The sequence below is a fragment of the Martes martes genome (assembly GCF_963455335.1).
Source record: "Martes martes genome assembly, chromosome: 10".
In the NCBI taxonomy this organism is placed as follows: domain Eukaryota; kingdom Metazoa; phylum Chordata; class Mammalia; order Carnivora; family Mustelidae; genus Martes; species Martes martes.
This window is the reverse complement of record NC_137898.1, coordinates 87,789,625-87,812,257: the sequence shown is the minus strand read 5'-3', so window position 1 is coordinate 87,812,257 and position 22,633 is coordinate 87,789,625. Positions and strand designations below refer to the sequence as shown.

The following is a 22,633-nucleotide window of genomic DNA, read 5'->3' as shown; positions in this document are numbered from 1 at the left end:
GCTCTTGGTAAAAGGATGTATGGGTGTGTATGAGTGTAATATGTGCATATGTGTAGCTCTTAGCAAAAGGACAAGGATGAATGTGTATGTGGCGGAATGTGTGTGTGCATGTGTGAGTGTGTATATGTGTGTATGTGACTGTGTGCATGCATATGTGAATGTGTGTCGGGCAGAATTTCCAGGAGGTGAAAGAGGAAATACATGAGCCTAGGGAAGAGGAAGGAGTTATTCCAGGGCCTGGTTACTGGGTGTGGGGAGACATGGGGGCGACAGGCTGTCCACAGCAGGGGGCTTCTTCCCTGGGCTATAGCCCCAGAAGCCCAAGGCAAGAGGAAGAGGCTGTGAGGAAAAGGTCAGCACTGCTGAGCAGGCAGCTGCCACCTTCAGCAGCAAAGCTTGACTCTGTAGCTCCCCAGCTCCTGGGGTTCAGGGCTCTGGGGGGCAATGCCAGGAGGTGGGTCAGCTCTGAAATGGGTCCCCACAATGCCTGCTGCTCAGTGCTGCCTCATTCTCACCGCATGGCAATGAGGCAGCCTCTTTCACACCTCCCCCAGCACTGGTGTTGGCTCCAGGTTTCCACCCCCACCCCCAAGCCGGCCCCTGGGCTCAGGACTGAGCACCCAACCCAAGGTCGGCCCTCTTGAGCCAGTCAACCCCACCCCTCCTCTCTGTGTAAGGACCCTTTCAACCAAGGACAGGCAACAGGGGGGACTCGGTGAGATAAGCATCACAAAGATTCTAACCAAGGCAAAAAGACAGGGTGTTTCCCAAGAAGAAAGTAGAGGGGTGGGAGCCCCTCTCGGACCAACCCTCCTGGTTTTCTGAACCCTAAAATATTGTTTTTTAAGATTATATTTATTTGAGAGAGAGAAAGAGCAAGAGTGAGACCACAAGCAGGAGCAGCAGAGGGAGAGGGAGAAGCTCCCTGCAGATCCCAGGGCTCCATCCCAGGACCCAAGACCACAACCTCCGTCAAAGGCAGATGCTTAACTGACTGAGCCACCTAGGTGCCCCTGAATCCTAAAATATTTACCAGCTTCCTCAATTCTTCAACACACACGCACACACAGCACTCTCACTCGTCACCTACAAGTACTTCTTCCTAAGCCTGATCCTTTCTGAGCCAAAGCATGTCTAATAAAACACATTCCCCAGAAAAGCTCAAAGCAAGAAAGAAAAAGTAAACAAGAGGCAGTAAAAAGGGAGGAGAGAGGTGCTCGGTGGAGCAGAGATAAACTCTGACCCAGGAGGACACCAAACCCCAATCAAGGAGTGAAAGACTCAGGAAACCAGGAAGGAAAGAGAGGCAGGGATGGGCAGAGTGCAAACTGGACACAGGCAGAATCCAGCCCAGGGCAGGAGAGAGAACTCTGGGGCACAGGGGACACAGAGACACAGGCCTTCAAAGGACCCCAGAACCAGGAGGGGGACAGAATGGAGGTGATTCCTTCAAGGAGCAAGTGGACTTCTTCCCAGCAGGACTGACTGGAGTAACTGCCCACCAATTCTGAAGGGAGCAAGAAGGAGGGAGGGAGAGATGAAGGGAGAGGGGGGAGGGAGGGAGGGGAAGGGAAGGACTGATAGTGACCTGGGTGAGGAGGGGCTGCAAGAGTGGTGACACCCCCAGTCCCCTTCCCCACCAAAGAAGCCTACAGCAGCCCCTAGAGATGAGGCTCCAACCTCAAAGGGGAAACTGGCATCCGCAGGGGTGAGGGTGGCAGGCCTGAGGTGCCCTGGATTCTGCATACCAGTTTTAGAGGAGGCAAGAAACAGCAGTCCCCTGAGCAGAGCAAATCTGCATTTTGGGGCTCTGCCCAACCCACTCTGGATTTGTTTTACCAGGATAGGGAAGAGAAAGCAGGAGAGCAAAGAAGGACGAGGTAGCCCCTGCTGTCTGGCTGACCTTTTGGGAAGCCCATAGGGTACAAATCCCCTGCTCTCTATGCCAGGTGGTGCCCGGTGGGCAGCCAAGTTCAGGCTGCCACTGGATCCCTCGTGGGCATAGAACCATGAGCATCCAGGCCCTGGCACGGCTCCTGTGCCTGACACTCGCAGCCTGGGGCTCTTCCACCACGGCAGGGCTGCAGGAGGACGGGCACCTGAGAATGAGAAACAGTCTAAATGCCTGAGAAGGTGTAAGAGCCTGAGGAGGAAGAGCTTTGGCTGTCAGGCAACCTAACTTCCCCTAAACAGCTACCACATACCAGGCTCTGCGCCGGGGGGGGGGGGGGGGGCATGTAACACAAATTTCCCGTAATGCTCACAATGCCCACCTGACAGAACTACTACCAGCTCATCTTCACAAATGAGCAAACTGGGAGGCTACCTGGCTCAGCAGTCACTCAGGGACAGGTTGGGGAGTCGGGCTCCAGCTGCCATGTCTCCTCTTTGCCCACACTCAGGGATACCATCCTGCCGGACCACAGGCCCAGGCACTAAGGCCTCTCCCGCACTGCACCCCAGACACAGCGCCCCACCCCTTTCCTGCCTGAGTCAGAGGGCAGTCCCTCTCCACCCCACGGCACACTCTGCCTAGTCCTCCACCAGAGAAGGAAGACACAGTGGGCCTGCTGTGGGATGCAGCTGGTGCTCTCTGACTGGTTCTGGGCTCAGCATTACTCTGCAGTCTCTGGCTAGGTCTGGTAGTGGCTGTGGTAAGGGAAAACCTCAGGGTGAGCAGCAGCCTCCATGATTCATGAGCACAAGTCCTTAGTGCAGCCTCCTGTTCTTGTTCCTCCTCCTCCTCCTCCCCCTCCTACACCCCTTCTCCGCCCCTTCCTCCACCCCCTCCTCCTCCTGGTCCCCCTCCTCCGCCCCCTCCTCCTCCTCGTCCCCCTCCCCCTCCTCCTCTGGGCACCAGACTCCCAAACCACAGGCCTGTTGTCTAATAATACCAGCGACAGCCACCGCCACCTCCATCTGCCAGCCTAAAAATAATCCCTGCTGAGTCCAAAAAAGGCACAGCCCCCAATAGTCCCCCAATCGCTCCTCCCCAACAAGCCAGGAGGCTCCAGGAGATTCCAGGAAGCCCGGGACTCAGGCTTCCAGGGAGCCTCCCACAGCGGTACACACCCAGAGGGATGGCCTGAGGAAGGCAGAGGACGACTCCTTATTGCCCAGGCAACGAACACAAGTGTGAGATGGACACAGGACCAAAACATCTGGCCATGTTCTTGTTCTTTCCAGAAGGCAGGTGGGCTAGCGGTCATCTGGCCATCATTCTGCCTCCAGCAAGGGCCCCCATATCCAGTCTAGGCAGGCTCTCAGAAAAGTCCTTCCATGGTCTCCCCATCAGTGTCCTCACAGCCCTTTCGGGTCCCATTCCCCATCAAACCTCTCAGGGTGGGAAATCGGAGGTCAGGTGAGCCCAGACGGGCCCTAGCCAGGAAAGCTTCCCATCTTTCAAAGAGCAAAGCACTGGGAAGGGAGGGGCAGGAACTGCAGGCCTCCTTCCTCCTGTGGGTGCCTCTCCTTCCTAACCCTCTTGGCTGGGCTCCCCTCAGCAGCCCACGAGGCAGCGATGCTATTAGCAACCTTAATTTGCTCTCAGCTAGATTGTATTTCCAAGAGCCTTTTCCCCATGAGCCACTGACAGGAAGCAGTCAGTAATTCAACCTCCGCTCTGCTCCTTTAATGGCTCCTCGGCAGAAAGGCAAAGCCACACCCCACCCCCACACCCCGCCACATGGTGGAGGCTTGCACCCTGCACACTCACGCGTGGCCAAGTACACGCGTGTACTCCAGAGCCAGCAGGCAGGCAGGCCCAGACAGGTGAGGGCACTGTGGGCTCTGCCTGCACCAGGCCACCCTCCTCTCCTCAGGTAAGACAAGATAGGGAAGTAGGAAACGGAAGCTCCATATATACTCACAGTGAAGCACCAGCATTCTCTACTCTGAAGCCAGAAAATGAGGACAGAGGCTCACCTCATACAATTTGTGAAGGCGAGCCTGTGTGCAAACTATCTGCCACCGACATTCTGGGGGGGTGGGTGCCTGTGACCAGAAGGGTGGTGAGGACCTGGGGATGCGACAGACTGAGGGACTGTCCCAGTCCCCTCTCTTCTCAGAAGGACAGTTAGGCTGGCTGGCACCCCCCTCAAAGCTTTGGCTCACATGGAATTGTTCTCCGAAAACCTTACAGAGGCCCTGTCTCTGCTCACCAGTCTCCTGCTTATTCACGCAAGAGAGAACAGAAAAGCAGGAAAATTCCTAAGAAAAATAGGTCAGCTGCCTCGGGCAGACCGAGCTGGCACCCGTGGGCAGTGCCCCAGAGGGGGCCAGGCTACAAGCTGCCTCTGCAGCCCCAGCACCCTCTCCCACCTCCCCAGGGATCCAGCCACTTCTCTACTCTAGAGTGCACTGGGTTAACAGGGAACTGATGCCAGATCCCACTGTAGCAAGACAGGCCCATTTTCTATGTCCCCCAGAGCTCTGCCTGGCTTTGTCCCCCCCACCCCCCACCCTGTAGACTTCCTCTCAGGGACCTCAGGTATCTTTCAATCCGGCCCTTGGGTTGAGCCTCCAACTTTGAAAACTTCTGGGCTGCCTAGATTCAGGTGCAAAGCGGGGGGATGAGGAAAGTAAGGTGTCTGCTCCGAGTGGAGTCTCACTGCCAAACACAGCACTTGGAGGAGAGTGGCTCCCCATGTCGTGCCTGGAGCCTAACTGTCCCCCTGCCCTCCTGCATTCTACACATATGCGTGCAAACACACAAGTAAACACGTACACACACATAAGGGTATGTACCCACACATGCACACATACAAGCACAGGCATGTGCAAACGTGCACACCTATACAGGCATGTGCACACATCTGTAGACAGCTCACACCAATTACAGCTCCTTTCATAACTCAGATCGACCCTTCACAAAAGCTGCTTAACCCATCCTAGGCAGCAGACAGAAGGAAACTGCCCCCTGAGGCCCTAGGCCCCAGCCTGAGAAGGTCATCGGATGTGTCTGGGGAGGGAGGAGATTTTCAAGAGGAACACAAGTGTGTTAAATCTCAGGCCTAGCCCCCTCTATCCCCCCACCACGCCACCTCCCCCTTTATCTCCCTGCCCTCACACACAGCGCCCCCCACCTCTGCCCCCAGCACACAGGAAGGCTGGGAGAGAGGAGCAAGCAGCCAGCAGGGCTGAGAAAGATAGGGCCAAGGGAGAAGACAGAGCAGCAAGCCAGACTCTGAGAGCTGCACCCTAGCTGGGGTGGGCAGAGGGGAGAGAAAAGGCATCAGGAAAGCAGTGCCAGGAGCCAGGAAAGAGGGAGGAGCAGAGAGATTCTGAGTTTCAGCATCTCCCCAGCTAGGCAGCCTCTGCTCCTTGGGTAACCAGATCCCAACTTTCTGTCTCAGAGCCACAAACATGAAACCACCCAGCTCTAGGACCTGCCTACTCCAAGTCTGGCGCATGTTGGGCCTCGGGCCAGGAGCTGAAAGCTGATTCTTCCCACTGCCCCTCTGCCATGCCCTTTCCGACACATCCCGTCCTCAGCTTCTCCCAGGATGCATGCTGCCAGACACACCCCCGCCTTTGGTGTGTGTGCAGGGGACACACACACACACACCACTTGGCCACTTGCTGAGCTGATGGACTGCCCACGGGGTCTTGCTAGCAGCCTCCTGATCTACACCTCCTCCTTCCCATCTTCATCGGCAAAGGGAAGAACGGAGGGTCAAGGCCAGGCTGAGAGTAGAGGGCACTCTACCAGCAGGATCTGAGTCAGAACCCCTCTTGGTTTGGGTACACTGTAGTCGGGGATAATCCAACCAAAGAATCTGTGGTGGACAGGAGGCAGCCTTGGGAATAAAGGCCCAGACTTCTCCTCTATGCCAGGCCCAGGGTCATCCCAGTAGGGCCCAGGGTCCTCCCCCAAGCTTGCTCAGTCTGGGATGCTGAGTCTCCAGTTACCATCTCCATAGGAATCCAGATACCTATCTTCTCCATACCCTCCCCAACCTCTCCACTGACCTTTATCACCTTCCAGACACACATGATCAGAGTCAAAAGGGGAGCCCATCCCTAACTCTATCCCAACCTGACACTACCTAAGAGCCCATTCCTTTTTACCCCTCTGATAGAGCAACCCCTGCTTCAGCCAAACCCTAAAGGTGGCATCTTCAAGTCCCTACCTCGCAGGAATCTCCCCCAGAAGTTGCCTCTGCCAGTCAGAGAACAGCTGAGCTCTCACACAGAGCCAGCATTTGAACAGTGGCTGGTATTTCCCATGTGAGCAAAAACCTGCCACACTGGTCTCCCCTCCCTCCCTCCAGATGCTGCGATGCTATGACCTGCTTGCCTCCTGGGTTTCCTGCATCCTTCCCACAAGCCTCTGGCCACTGACAAAACTCCCAGTTCTACAGATCTTTGAAAGGATTTCCAAGCAGTCCTGAGGTCTGCACACCCTCTGCTCACCTCCCTGGGATTCAGAGGAACAAGAGGTTCTCCCCAGACAAGGTCAGCCTGCGAAAGGGTACTTGGTTCCTGACAGGGTCAGCCTTCTGAGCTTCCCTCAAGACATTTCCAGCTCCCAATGCCCTGAATGGTCCAAGGGAAAGAAACTGAGAAGGGGTCTGGAACCCCAGAGATACTGAATATAATAATAATAATGTTAACATTTATTGAACACTTACTATATATCAGGTAGTCATTCATTTCTTTGCAGCACTAATGTTCACAGAAAAACCCTACAAGCTCAAACTGTTAATCCTATTTTCCACTGAGGCAAGTGACATTCAAAAGGTTAAGCAACTTGCCCAAGGTCACAGGGCCAGCAAGTGGCAGAGCCAGGATTTGAAACCAGATCATTTGACTCTATACCTAGGCCCTTAACCAGCATACAAATAGTCTTTTTAAGCTAAAAGGACCCCAAGACCAACTGGGGTGGCAGGCTCAAGGGTGCAGATCAAGCCATCCCAGACAGACCTCTCCACACCCAGAAAGAGGGTATAACCTTCATGCCCAACAACCTTCCATGCTGGGAAGTCCTTCCTTCTGTCTGGCCATTCTGCATGTTGCTGCAATATAAATCCATTTGCCTTTATTCTGTATTTAAACTTGCACAAAGTCCATTACCCTCACCCTGACTTTTCTGGGTGGAGGCTATTTCAGAGCCTCCTTTCAGTGTCTCTTTTTTATTCAAAGATCCCAGCAGCTCCTTTTGTGCTTTCAGCTACAGTCCCATAGCAGGAATGTACCAAAAACTGGAGGGGAGGAGGACGAGGGCACTGGAAGACTACAAGAACACAGGGGAAAGAAGGAGGCTGAGGCTAAGGGCAGATTCTCATACAAAACTGGACCCACCCCACACCCACCCCCACTCCATAAGCTTCTGAATCTCCCTAGCCTCAGTGTTCCCACCTGACAAATGGAGTTTTTAAACCACCCAAGTCAACATACCATTTAACAAAATCAGCTTTCCTTTCGCCCTCCTCTGCTTCGGTTTTTAGACTCACTCCCTTCCTCAAATAGCCTGGAAGACATTCCGCTCTAGAAACTTTTTCAAATCACTCCCCTCTCCCCTTACACATACCAAGAGAAGTAGAGAACCCTGGCTATAAAAGGCGCCTCCTGCGACCCCCTCTGCCCTAGGGCGGCTAGGAGCGGGTTCTCTCTTCGCGGGGTCCTCCCAGCTGATTACCACCCACCAACCGGTTCTCTCCTGGCTCTCCACTCCTGCCGGCTTCGTGAACTTGTCCGCAGCTGGGTCGTGTCTGCGTGCTGAAAACAGTGAGCTCAGAGTCCTAGCACCCTCCAGGCTGGCTCCTACTTCCATACAAGGGCCGAGAGCCTGGGGTGCCACCCAGAGGCTCGTAGGTCGCTTTGCCCGTCTCCAAAGCAAAAGCGCGCGCGCTCACGCACGCATCACCCAACTCGATGGCTTGCGTCTTGTCTCATTCCCCAGCTCAGACAGGGAAAATCAGAAAAAGAAAAACCTCCCTCCGCTAGGAGACGGAGCAGAGGGGACCCCTAGTCCCCCGTCCTCCCCCCAGCCAGTTCTGCCTCACAGCGGGGAACGGCGGCGTGGGGTCTGCCGGGCTGCGGCCCGCTCCCAGGGAACTTTTGCTTGGCCCGGGCCCAGGTGTGGCTAAGACAGGCGCGGGCACCTGGCAGGGGTAGGCAAAAGCGAACACTCCTGCTTGGAGCCGGCGGAGGGACTCAAGCGCTTAACCAGCTCTTCCCTCTCCGGGCTCCGCGCGCCCCACGCCCCGAGAGGGGGATCCAACTCCCAGCTGCCAGATGTGTGATCGGAAGGGGTGTGAGCTGGAGCCGGGGACGCCGCGGGGCCCAGAAACCTGTCCGTTCAGCTAGCGGTGGGTGCCAAGAGTCCCAAGGCTTTGGGTCGCGCCTCCCTGCAAGGGCTCGTCTGCGGAGCGGTGGCGCTGCGCGGGGCTCGAGCGTGCTGCAGCCTACCCAAAGATCCGCAAACTCCCCGGCAGCCAGAGTTAGGAAAGCCGCCGACTCCCCAGCGCTAGAAGAGGCTGCTGCTCCGGCAAAGAGCACCTGTCTTGGCACACTGGTATGAAGTCCTGGGGCCGAAGGTGGGCGAAGTCGACCCGGATCCTAAGATCTTTTCCCGAGTTCCCGGCAGCGTATGGACTCGGGCCCCTTACCCGCCCGGCCCCTCCGGCCCGCGGCCCCCAGCCCTTCCCGGCAGTGCTCCGGAGCGCGCCTCGCTGGAACAGGAGCCTCGCCCGCAGAAAGGCGCAGCGCTCGGCCGGGCCGGGGAGCCCCAAGCGGGGAAGAAGGGGCTGAAAGCGCCGGGGGGGGGGGGCAGAGGAGGGGCGCTGCACTTCAACTCACCTTGAGCCGCAAGACCTCGGGTGCTGATCACACTTGCTATCAAAGTGGCCACATACCAAATCATAGTACTACCGCGCGCCAGCCAAGAGCCTCATCCTATCGCAAAGTGCTCCTGCGCCCGCACACTTCTCGCGCCCGAGCGCCTGCTCACGCCCGCTCGCGCCCGCCTACGCCCCGCGCCGGTGCTCCTGCAGCCCGGGCGGCCCGCTCTCCATCCCTCCCCGGCTCCGCTCGGCTCGGCGCGCAGCCTCCCCGGCCCCCGGCGCAGCGGCACCTGCACTACTAGCCCAGGCAGAGAGCAGCCAGCTCCACGGTGAAGCCTAACCAGGCCGGGCCTCCGGGACCGCCCCCGCCGTCCTCCCATTGGACACTGCTCGCAGGCCTCGGGGCCTATTGGCTCTAATGTCTGTCCGTCGCGGCGCGAAGGAGGCGAGCCCATTTCAAGGTGCGTTGAAGTGTGGCGAGCACAGAGCCGCAGAATCATGCGCATTGCCAGGGAGAAGGCGTTGTAGCGTCTCCGCTCTGTTCTGTTCTCTGCTCACACTGCATGGCAAGTTTCTGGTGAACGGAATGGTAGCTTCTCGGGCTTGCAAACGGGACCCCGAGAATCTCAGTTACCCCCAGACAGGTCCGAGGGGACGTCGCCCCCGCCCACCCAGGAAACCCAACATCCGGTTTTTAACCAGCAAAAAGCTGTTCCCTGGAGAATGATGCTGGTTCAATGATGGGGAAACCCAGGAACAGGCAGCCTGGGAAAGCTAGGAACGTCCTTCGCTGGAGATCTTTTCAAAGAGGTCACGGGATACCCTCCCCCACTCCTTTCCACACACGGATATTCTTCCCTCGGCAATACACCCCCTTCAACCCAAACGTGATGTTAAGTCAAACTCCATCCGGCCTGAAGGCAGGGGGATGACTAAAATGACCTCCAAAAGTCGCTCCAATTTAGAATGAGTCATTTGGCCCAGCTGAGGGAGTGTCAGAGACCCCCTCCTCAGGAACACAAGTACATAACACATACTGCCACCCCCAGTGCAGATCACCGTTGCTCATTACTAAGTCTCTACTTTAAGCAATAAAAGTTGGTTTTTTTTTTCCTTCTCTTAAAAAAAGCCTGCCTCTTCATACACAAAATCCCTCCCCTTCCCACATATCTGGGAACCTAGTCGCATCTCAGCATCAGGAAGCCAAGATGGATTTGTGGAACAGTTTAGGGGTTGGGGATGGAGGGACCCAGGGAAAAGGCCAGATGGACTTATTCCTACAGAAGAAGATAGATGAGGCAACTGGAGGGTTCCCATATTTCTCAGTCTTTCTACTCTAACCTCTCATCCCCTCCCCCAACACAGTTGTATCTGCAGAAGAAATAAATGAGTGTCATGGAAACATCTACTATAAACAATCACCTCACACCAGTGTTCTGAGGCTGCAGAGAAGATGTTTGTTCTTTCAAGGAGTGAAAGCAATGTGAGAGTGGCACAGTTCCCTAGGATGGGCTATGGGCCAAGGAAGGAAGACATAGGGGCAGCAAAGGAGAGCTCAGGAATTTCACCCTCTCAAAGCACTCACTGACCACAAAGCACTGGCTCTAGGACATGAAGCTCCTTAAAGAACAAGAAGGAGACTTGCTTCTGGGAAAACACATCCCTACACAACATGGCCATACATCAAAACTGGCCTTGACTGCTGGAGGAACAGCCTTCCCTGAAACCTGAGCCTTTTCAGCTCACAGCCAGCCAGGAGATGAGAAATTGGGACCCCTAGCAGAGTAGCAGACGCACTGATAAAGTTTTAGCATCTGGATGTAACCTGGAGAACCAGAACATTCCAACCTACCCACCCCCTCCAGTCATGCAAACACACTCAAGAGCATAACACTGAGGACATCTCTCCATGAGTCTTTGCTCTAGGCTCCCTTTGTCTGCCTCAGTGCCTTTCTTGGGAATATGAAGTGGATTAGAAGCTCTGAGCCCCCATTGACAGGCCAATTTCCAGCTAGCTTACCCAAGAATGACAATTTCATCCTCAACATATATCTAAACACACATACACATACTTTCCCAGAGTTCCAGGTCTGTAAAGCCTTACAGGGATCCATTTGCAGCAGTAGTGATAACTGAATACTTTCATTCCAAAACCTCTAAGTAAGTAACTAGCATAGAGAGAAATGCTGGATTCCCAAGGGCTAGTCCCAGCTCCATAAAGAAGGCAGAGGAGTGGGAATCATCTATGCTCAGGAAAATATTCTTCCAATGACCTGCTGAGTTAAAGAAACAGATGGAGTCACTCTTGCCATCCGTCCTGATTGTATCTGCTGCTTTGCCATCTACTTTGTCCTACTCAGTGTGGAGGTTTCTGCTAGAGATTAAAACTCTGTCAAGTTGGCAGCAGAAAAAAACAAAAACATAAAAAGCTTAAAAGCATGAGTTGCGTTGGGAGGAACTACAAAGGAACTTTCTTAAAAAGTGACTACATTTCTAATTTTTTAATTTTTTAAAAGATTTTTATTTATTCATTTGAGAGAGAGAGAGCACGCACGAGCACAAACAGGGAGGGGCAGAGAAAAGGGAGAAAGAATCTGAAGCCGACTCTGCACTGAGCGCAGAGCCAAGCCTGGGACTCCCTCCCACAACTCTGATATCATGACCTGAGCTGAAACCAAGAGTCAGACGCTCAACCGACTGAACCACCCAGACACCCCAAGACTAAATTTCTTCTGAATAAGACTATTGGAGATGAAGAGGAACAAGAAGGTGAAGACAGAGAGAAAAGGGAAGAAAATTGAGGTACAAAGGGAAAAGTTAGCATCATCACTGTCATCATCATCATCATCATCATCATCATCATCTTCATCAGACATGCCTCAGTTTGGTTTCACATGAACTCAAAAGCGCTATACTATTTCAGCTTACAGTGAGGAATCAGTCTGATTAAACCTTCACTTCTTGACAAATGGCTAATTTCTGGACCCGTAAGGATGGCAGACCTTCCCTGGCATGGACACATCCAGTGGAGTATTCAAGATGAGCATGGACCCCAGCTGTCCAAAAGGGACATTAAGGAAGAATAGGAGCTGCTCATGGGAGTGTATCTGATTAATCATTAATGACACTAATAAACAGAGTGTATGTATATCAAGGAGGGGTATATGACATCCCTTCTTCTTTTTGGAAATACAAAATGCTAGTCTTATCAGTTACTCCATGAGAAACCACATCTGGTCACCTACCTCCACATCTCCATAGGCCTTGGAGCTGACAGAAGCTTCAAACCTAGGAGAAGAGGACACCATCCTTACTCCCTCTTCATATCCACTGAGCAAACAGGACTCAAAGACAACAGTCCACTCACCTGTCACCACTTAGCTTCCTCAGCAGATCTAGACATCTCTGTAGAATCTAGGTTAGAGCACTTGTCGAGACAGCTGCTTGTGAGAAAGAGAGGCAGCTCTAAGTCAAAGCAACTTACCCAAAATAAGCACCAGAAACCATGTTTAGGGTTTATATAACTAAGGAACCGTATCAGTTTTCTTGCCTTATAAAAACCATACCAAAATGTAGTGACTGAAAACAACAAGAGTCATCGATTTGCTAAATATCTGCCATTTAGACAGAGCTTTGTGGTGGCAGCTCTTGTTTACTTCATATGATGTCTGACCAACTAGGGGATGAAGGTTGTATTTCAAGATGGCTCATTTACATGGCTAACAAGTTGATGCCGGCTATTAGCCGAAGCTGTAGGCAGAATTGTAGTTTTCTCCATATGGGCTTCTCCACAGGCTGCTTGGGCTTCCTCACAACATGGAGGCTGCGTTCCAAAAGCTGGCATCCTAATAGAACCAAATGGAAGATATATTACCCTTATGTCCTAGCTTTAGAAGAGGCATAGCATGACTTCTGCAAGAGTCAAAACTCTACCCCAATTTCAAGGCAGAGGATGTAGGTCCCTACAGCAGCAGTGTCCATGTTCTATTGTAAGGAGAGCTCATGGGATGGGTGGGAATGTTGCAGCCACTTGGGGATGATATGCTCTACCACAAAAATAATTTCCAAACTTGAGACAAAAATAAATTTAAGAGAAAATCCCTAAAAAGAAAGAGTTTGCAAACATCATCTAGATCTTAGGATTTTCTCACTTCAATTCAAGCTGCTGCCACAAGTCCCAGGCATAGAAGGATGTATGCTTGACCCTTACAAAAGTCTAACCTATGTGTGAAGCAAATCCTCTCACCTCGTTCTCTCTTAATACACCAGGGACCAGTCAGCATGTTTTAAAAGAACTTGGAAGGAGAGAAGAAAATAAACAAAGGAAATTGGATTTCCAAAATATAAATATCTAATCTTAAGATCTGATATAGGAGAAGTGGAGAAAAGCTTTACAGGATTTTCAAAACTTCTTATCATAAAAATTTTCCATCTAGGCTCAAAATGTTCACAGAATTTTACAGGCACCCTGCTTGGCTTACTTCTCTCCCAGATCCCTGCTTGTCTCTTGGGCAGCTGGCCTTTGGTCATATATTGTTTTTCCAGACATAAGTAACTACTCTAGCAATCTACTTTTCCCTCTCCAAAAATAAATTCCTGAAGACTCTGTCTTAATAAAACTCAAACTGAATTGTGACTCAAATTTTTCAGAGGATCCAACTTTCCCTATTCTGCTCCCATTTCCCCTAAGAGCCATATCTTGGTTAGGTGGAGGTGACCAGCACAGAGACACATCTAGTCCTTTCTGGCTTAATACACTTGTTCTGATCACCATAGGATCATCTTATGATATTTCATCCAGATGAATCTCCAAGCATGGGGAAGAGAGGCTGTCATAACCCTAACCACTACAGAGGTGCAGTATGACATTGCTTAACTGTACCCTAGCCATCATGTGCCTATGATAGATAGAGTACACCAGTGAGTGGGTAGGAGATGACACTCTCCCACAAACTGCTTTGGTCATATATGTGTGCACACTTACCTGTCCTGGAATTCGAGCCACACTATATTCATTTCTTGTCTAGCTGACAGGGGAACAAGTTCTTGCTCAAGAAAGAAAGTGGGTCCACAATTTAAGATAAGTTTATCTGAAAACCAGATAGATATCCTCCTCAGCCATACCAACTACTTTCTTCTTGGCTTTCTAGGACAGCTCTGAGCAATCTCAAAGAAGGCGTGCTTCATGTTTCTATAACTTAGTTTAAGAATGAAGAAAAGAGGGTCTCTGCTTTGCATCAAATTTGTCCACAGAACCCAGGTACTCTAATGATAGCCCTCCTTATGAAGTGCCCCACAGGAATACGTTACCATCAATCTTTGCCAACCCTAACCTTGCCAAGGGCTACATCATAGAAAATGTGATTTGTAGGACTCCCAGGCAACTCTGGCCCACCTGAGTATGTTCTTGCCTACACAAGACCAAAGGCCCAGCAGTGAGGTGCTAGAACAGATGGGCATCAGTGGTTCCCACTTACACACTCTGGCATTCAGGAGTCTAAAAGACAGCTGGGAATCAGAATTCTGCTGAACCATCCCAGCTCTGGCTCTACCAAGTGGGGGGATCAGTGTCATTCTTTTGTCTGAGTTATAGTTTCTCTATCTACAGAAAGGACAGCAGACCAGAGATAGGAATGAAGATCTGCAGGAGAAGGATCTAAAGGCTCTTACGTATTGTTGCTCTGTCTCGGTCTCCAACAGTCTCAAGCCATAGCCCAATTCCATGCCTCTGTTACATTATATAGGAGGAAAATTGGGCCTGACTTTATCCCCAAGTGTCCTGAATGGTCAGGGATTCTAGTACAGTATAGGAGCTTCCACAGAGGTATGGATTCATGGGTTAGAGCAGCTGGCATCATTGATATTGGCAAAAGATTGATATTAGCAGAAGATCAGGAGGATATGGGGAATCGGCCAAGAAGCAGGTCATGCTAGAATGGAGAGACCAAGGGCCTAGGCTCAAGAAACACCGGAAAAAGGAATTCTCCAATTAACGAGCAGCCACTGCACACCAATTCACAACATTGAGTATTCTAAGTATTGAGGAGGACACAACTGTGACAGACCAGGATTCCTGTCACTCAAGACCTTAGTATCTGATTGAAAAGCTAAAGATGATCCCCTGAGCAGCACTTAATAAACTGCCAACATGGAATCTGGAGAGAGAGGGTGGCCCAGGCTGGAACTGCTGTAGAACCTCAAGAAGATGGAAACAGTAGGAATAAGTAAGAGCTGAGTGGAGAAAGTGAGGTGTGAGCCAAGCCTCAAATGAAGGAGAATGAGAGACAGAATGGGTCAAATAAGGCCCTGCAGTCATGGGAAACTGCCGGTCTGTACCCCCAAGAGCAAAGAACTGCTCTATCTAGTTTACTGCTGTCTAGTGTCCCCCCGGTACCTGCCACGAAGTGGGTGTTCAATAGAGATTCTTGGACAATGAACGTACAGAAGTGGTAATAGAGTGACATGGCTGGCATGTCTGAGAAAGCCTCCATGTTTAGAGCGGAGACTGTTTTAGGGGAAATGAGGAAATAGGTCAGCTAAGAAAGGTGAGAGGAGGAGTAGGCAAAGAGGAGTAACACAAGTGAGTGTGGGGTTAATTAGAGAGGAAAGGAGGGAGGCAGTGAGAAGCAAGTCTGGGCCCAAGCGAAAGATGAGGAGAAAGCATCTCTTTTGGCTCAAATAAAACCAAGGGGTAAGGAGGTGGGGGATGGGGAGTGACAAGGAGCCCAAGCAATGATGTGGGAAGGCCTGTGCTTCTGCTTTGGACCCACACATGGATGGGCTGGGGATGGGGGAGGAGAACAAGCTTTGGAGCCACAGCTGGAGGGCTTTAGGGGGTCGATTTCTGGCACACATTCGACCCCCAGACCTCTCATTCTTGGACCCCCCCACACTTAGTTCTCAACCTCCACACAAAAGGGCCTTGTGTAGAAGTGCTAAGAGATGCCAAATGCATCTTTATTCCCTGGCCTCCCCCTCCCCCATTCTCCAGATCCTTGGCTCAAGCATAGCTCTGCCAGGTGCAGGAAACAGGAAGAGAGGGGCTGGGGACCAGACGTGAGCCAGAGGTCAGATGGAAATGTCAGCCCTGCCCTCCCTGTGTCCAGTCCCCCTTAACTCTCTGGTGCTTCCTCTCCAACTCCCCATCGCTGCACCCCATCTCACCCCCTCCCTTTTGTCCTTATCCCCATCCTTCCTTCACTGCCCTCCTTATCACAAGACCTCACTTCTCAACGCTCTCTCCTCTTCCTCCCTGTTTCTCCCCTTGCTGGGCTTCAGAGTGGTGTGGAAAGCCTAGAGACAGAACTGGATTTATTCTTGGAAAAAACATCCATGGCAGAGGGTACCACAGCAACAAGTTTCCATGGTGCTTGGACACAAGGTAAATATGCTATGAAGGAGCAATTACTGGACTCAGAGTCGGAAAACCTGAGTCCACCCTGGCCTTACCTCACCAGCAGCGTATCCTGAAGCAACTTGTGCAACTTCCCTAAGCCTCATTGGGAATTCCACGAATGTCCAACCATTTAAGCAGCAGCTGGCATTAAGTAGGTATTGAGTACCTATTGTGAGCCAAGCACTCTAACAGGGGCAGGATGAGCAATGCAGACGTGGTTCTTCCCTTCATAGAACTTACAGTTGATAGCCAGTAGCATTGTTCAGAAGAACAGAATGAGTTGAAGGATTAACACGGTGGCCAGCCCATAGTAGGTGTTAAAGAGGCACTGTGCGCAGGAGGTATTTCAGAAGCCCAGTGAAGACGGTGGTCTGGCCGCATAGTCCCCATGATATGAGCTGCTGTATACATGTAGCAACTGCTACAACACTGATTTAAAATTAGAAGATGGTGCTGAACTTCTAACCTTGCTTGCAGCTCAGTGTCTGTTTCTAAGTAGTTAGAAACTAGAGAACAACGTAAGATAGTGAAGATTTATCTGCATAGGAGACGAGATTGTCCAACCTGGGAAGGCCCAGATATGCGGGAGATTCTGGTGGATATACTTGAGAAGAGTGTATTCCTGGGGGTAGGATGGGAGAAATAAATAAATAGTGATTTATTTATGTAAATATAAATAGATATTTGGGAAAGGAGAAGAATTCATCCAGAACTCTGAATTCTGAGAATTTAGAAGCTACTAAGCTGCCTCTCCATCCCTTTCTAGGAAACCAACTTGGAAAAGCTTGTGAACTTGGGGGTAGTCACAGCTGCCAGGGAAGCCCAGGGCAGGAGGGTTTTGTGGGAGGAGGCCGGTTGAAGCACTGAAAAGAGAGTCTCATAGGGAATCCCGGACAATGAGCTGATAGAAGGAGGAATGTGGAGAGAAGGGATGAAGGGGCAGGCTGCCATGACGGCTGCTTTCCTGGCAACTGCCCAAGGTTAATGAAGGGACACCAAGAAGCCACTGCAACATTCCAACAAGAGGGAGGCTAGTCTGAAAAGAACATTTGCTGTGGGGAGAAGGGGCCTTTCTCTGCCCTAGGCTGCTGTTCCTTTGTGAAGGTTCTTTGAGGCATGAGCCCTGCAAAAACACGTGGGCTGGGGGTGGGGGGGCAGAGTGGATGCTTCACCATTCATCATCCAGGCAACTGGTGTACCCCTGGCAGACGAGAAGGGGTCAGAGGCTAGTTTGGCTGCCTTTGGACTCTGAGATGACGGTAGCTGAGAAACTTCTACGCATGGAATTCCAGAATTTAACTGCCGCATGAACTATGGGTATTTAAAGAAGGACAGAGAGAAAGGGAGAAAACTGAGTGTTAACTGGAAACTAGGCAGTACCTTTAGAGAGACGGAGGATCAGGAGTGCAGAGTAGGAGATGCTGACACTTCCCAAGTTCAGGGCCCTGTGTCCAGACTGAAAGATTTGGTATAAAATGCCAAGGCTTTTGCCATATGGTAGGTTAATACAACTAAAATCCGTGTTTACACACACACACACACACACACACAGGCAATACACTGTACTCACACTGCTCTCAAGACTCACATACACATATGCAAAATCACACACATGAATGCAGGATGCTCTGTGTGTGCACACATTCACAGGCAGAATCTTTTCATATAACCACACCTATGTCATACCTACATCTGTACATATTTACAAAGTCCACGTCCTCTTAAGCTGATCACATGAGCAAGTGGATGCCATGCCATATCCTCGTGCATCACAAGGCTGACACACATTAATCATTTTTATATGTATATGGGATATCCTGCTTTCCCATACCAAAGCTCCCAGCATGGATGTCCCTAGAAAGTTCTTCTCTTCTTCTGGACAAATAAGGTCCCACGGAGACTTGTCCACATGAAATCCACTTTCTCAAACTCATCCTGAACCCAGTGTCCAGGTTGCCCTAGGCTTCACTCTAATTTTTGTCTCCAGGGTACCCAGCTCCCCACCCCCAACCTGTTACAGACACTGGGTAGCAACTACCAGCAGGTGGCGCCAGCAGGAGCCTCATGTAACCAAGATTTGTATTAATGAGAACAAATCCACATTTCTGGTGTAAGAAGTGGTCATGCCAGTGTGTAACTGTCCTTGCTATGTCCAGGGATGAACCCAGTAAATGGATCTACTAAGAGCACCAGGCCAAGGAAAGCCACTCCCAAGGAAGGGGAGGAAGAGGACAAAAGATGGAGAGTTCCAGGGAGGATGGGAAGCTGAAGATCAGGGCTAGAAAGGAGAAAGGGGAAATCAGAGAGCATTTCTGTGTGATCTGCCAGAGGTTTGCACATGGGTTCTTCTGTTTTGTGTGCACGTGTGTTAGTGTTTTCATGCACGTTTGAGTGCTGTATTATAATGCTGATGGGTTACTTGTGTGTCAGTGAATATGGAAGAAGTAAGTGTGAATTAGCTTGAGAGTGCAGGTGTGTGTGAGTGCATCTGTGGATGCTGCTGTGTGTCGTATGGTTCAGGGAGGAATAAAGATGAAGCTGAGCAGACTAGACTCCTCACAACTACAGTACCAGTGGCACCACACACACCACAGTTGTTAGCCCCCTCCCACACATTTTTCATACACACACACACACACACACACACACACACATACTCCAGGGACACACACACACACACACTCTAACACCACCCACACAGACAGGTGTTATGCCGCCATGTACAGACCTGCCCACCCACACACTTTCACACATATATACGGGCCCTGTACAGAACCACAGGAATACATACAGATGTAGCCAACATGCACACAGACACCCAGGCACACATTGGCCCTGCACACACATGCACATGTATGCATTGCACATTCTGTCCTGTATCTCCACGTTTTCAGTGCCCCACCTCACTCACAGGAAAAGGAAAGAGAGGTTAAGGATAACTCTCCTGACCTGTACAGCATCCTAATTTCTGAGCCTCTGAGGATTAAAAAGAGATATGTAAAATCTGAGAACTCCCTTGTCTGAGGATTGTGGAAACACACAAAACAACCACTCCATGCACCCTCTTCTGGAGTCATGAACAGCAGTGGTAACTTCCCGGCCTTTGGGTCCTGCTGAGATCCCTCAGCACTGTGGACAGCGCCTCAGTGGACAGAGTCCTGCATCCCCAGAGCAGTTCTCAGAGGGTCAGGACACTGGCGCTCCTAGTGTCCGGCATCCAGAAGGGCAAGTGGAGTCAGTCACATTGAAGTCCCAAGTCCTTTGACTTTGGAGTCTTATGATCAGGGAATAAAAAAACCTGCCTCTCTGGGCTGTTGTGAGGATCAAATGACTTGAAGACCGTAACACTCCCAGAACTATGCCTGGCGTGCACCAGAGGAAACTTTAGAAATCACATGTGTTCTGGGTCCCATCCCTCATGAACTTCCAGCCCAGAAGGTGAATAGTCTGTGCAAAGAATATTGATTGACTTGGTAATGTGGCATTGCTGTATTGTGGGACCATGAGCTGGCTGATCTGAGTTCAATCCTAACCTTGCCAAGTTTTAGCTCTAAAACTTAGGCAGATCACTTACCCCATCTAAGTCATAGTTTATTCTTTTATTAACCTGGAATAATAACAGTAATGATAGTAACGCTAATTGTGCTTCACAGTTTAGGCCCTGTTATAAATACCTTACAAAGATTCAATCATTGTATCCTTGTGATATTAAAAATTGGTTATTATCCCCATTTTATAGAAGAAGAAATGAAAGTGCTTGCCTAACATCACACCAGCAGTAGGAGCTGAGACAGGATTGGAACACGATAGCCTGCCTCCAGAATCCATGTTCCTAACCATGAACTGCACTGCCTCCTTCCCAGTGAGTTGTGGGCATCAAATGACATCATGGGGATAAAAGTAGTTTGAAGATGGCAAAGCATTATACAAATGTGAAGGTATGTTGTTATGCATCTCAGCCTGGCTCAGGCTGTGAGTAATTGCACAAGGAGTGAGAAACAAGATGAGTACAGGAAACAGGTTGGGGATGGGTGCCATCTGGGAATGGCACACCACACCAAGAAGAGAGAAATGGGTAGAGGATAGGCCAAAAGGAACAAGCAGCCATAAGCATCTTTGTATTGCTTTTCACTCTTAACCCATTACCAGGTTGGAGGTGAAACTACTTTGTAGTACATTAAGAAGATCATTTGTCAAGTCACCCTGAAGCTTTCCTCTTAACTCTAACCATGGTCTCACCAGCTCCTTTCCCCTCTGCACCATTTATTACTACTCCTCAACCACAGCCCCTAGTGTAAAACATGTCACCTACTCCATGATGTATCATGGTTATGGAAGACTGCTGTTATTGCCCAGAGGATCCTTGGGTAGTACAGTCAAGTCAAGTGGCCCCTGTGGATCATAACAGGTCCCTCTGCTCCCTCCAAGAGTAGGATAGGAGACCAGGAACTGTGTTTGCAACTTACTTCAGGAAAAGGAAACCTCTGGACACTCTCCTTGTTTCCCTACCTGACATAGGCTGATATGACCTACTGCTTTCTGAAGAAGATCCTCTAGTCCTCAGAAAAGAATCATTCCATGTACAACGAGGATTATCTTTTTGAAGTCCCATTTCCCTGATCCTTGGATGGCTACCATATAAGATAGAATAGTCACTGGCCAGGGAAGGAGGGTGCTTAAACCCCTTACATTATCCCATCTCTTACTTTCCCCCAATCCTCCTGTTCTTTCTAGAATCTCCCCAGCCTAGGTCTTCCTCTGTTCTTCTCCTGGCTGTTGAGTTCTTTCCTTGAGACCTTCAAGCTGGCAAAGTGAACCCAGATGTTTAATAGGAATGGCTGTAAGCCTGACACAATTAGCAGTGCAGTGAGGTCACACACGGACTCTTGGCTCCCTATTTGGTTCTTGCTCCTTTTCCATTTCCTAACATGTTTCCATACCACTTAATTTGGACCACCCCCCCACCACTGCCTGAGAAGGCTATTATATCTTCTCCTCTAAGTCCAGCTGGAAAAACTGTGAGGAAGTCTCAGGGAACCCCAGAATAGCCTGAGTTTTAAAGAATTGTCATTCTACCCTTCTCTCTGTATTCATGGTTTAAAGATCCCACTCTCTTCAGCAGCTTCCCTTCCTTCTTCCAACTGCCACAGGCAGACAAGATGCCTCACCATTTATATTTCCTTGTAGTTGCTCTCTGACCTGAGCTGGAACCGGCTGCTTCCTTACATCCTTCCTCCTCCTTCTACTTCCTAAAGCTACGTTTCTCCAGACATGTCTCCTGGGTCACCTGCAGTAGGATCATTTAGAGCATGTGATTAAAAAAAACTCAGAATCCAGGCCCCATCTCAGCTCTGCCTCAGACCTACTGAACCAGAATGTCTGGAGGTAGAGGCTGAGAACCCACACTCTATGATGTTTCTTGTGCCTTACGCATGCTACAGTTTGAGGAACTTCTGCCTTAATGTAGCAAGAACCATCCTCCAATGCCATCTGGGTTACTTATTTTCTCATCAGCCTTCACTCCAGATGACTTAAGGTCATACACATGTATGTCTGTGCCTTATCTGAGAATCAATGGTATAGGAGAACTCCTATTACAGCCCACAGCTGGGTCTGGATTGTAACCCCCCACATACACCTAACTCCCTGTGGGAGCTTAGGCAAGTCACTTTGCACATGTGCCTCTATTTCCTTGTCAAAAAATGGGGCCTGATACTTGTATTTTCACCTCATAATTATGCTGTAAGGCTCAATGAGAAAAGTAAAAGCTTGCTGAAAAGATAGAAGTCTTGAATAAATGACATTTGTTTTTATAACCATGCAAGAGATACAAGTGAGTGAAAGCTACTGTATTTGTCGAGAGATCCTGTTCCCATGCTGCATATCAACAAGGACAGAAAAACAAGTTTGTCTTCCAGTCTCCACCACTCCACAGGCGATCTTCTCAGAGCTTGTCTTGAGCCTGGTAGAAAGAGGAAGGCTGAGTTGGCATCATGGGTGCAAGGAAGAATGCCCTGGATCCCCTTAAATGAATCTCCTCTCCTCCATGCTCCGCCACCTAGGGCCTCAGTCTGCTCTAGGCCAGCAGCCCTGTCAAGGGCAGTGGGCCCAGCCCTTGGCATCAGCTCCTCTCCCTCTAATTACTTTTCACACACTCTGGCGCCAGGCCTTCCAACCAAATAACAATTGATTCTTCACTCCTCCTGGATCAATGCCATCGACCCAGAGCAGGGAGGACGAATCCAAACTCACCCTCTAGGAAACCAATGGCCCAAGGCAAAGCCCAGCAGAGAGATCTGCCTACCCAAACTTTGGCAGCAAAAACACAAGTGCACACACACACACACGCATATGCACAAGAAGGCCTGTGAATGAGTATGTTCGTGAAATGCACTGGGCCACACATAGATATTCACATGGAGACACATACATAGTTTGATATATAGACCTC

At 50.5% G+C, this 22,633-nt stretch overlaps 1 protein-coding gene across 2 annotated transcripts in view; it reads right to left on the bottom strand.

Annotated features, from left to right (window-relative positions):
* The window catches only part of IGSF9B (immunoglobulin superfamily member 9B), a gene marked incomplete at its 5' end in the record, with an annotated part of 47,396 nt that extends 38,530 nt beyond the window's left edge, over positions 1-8,866 (bottom strand). For both annotated transcript variants that reach the window (XM_080817130.1, XM_080817131.1), the window contains one exon: positions 8,803-8,866. In XM_080817130.1, the coding sequence (XP_080673256.1) occupies positions 8,803-8,866 (64 nt within the window). The remainder of the gene's footprint in view (positions 1-8,802) is intronic.
* Between the last annotated feature and the right edge of the window lie 13,767 nt (positions 8,867-22,633).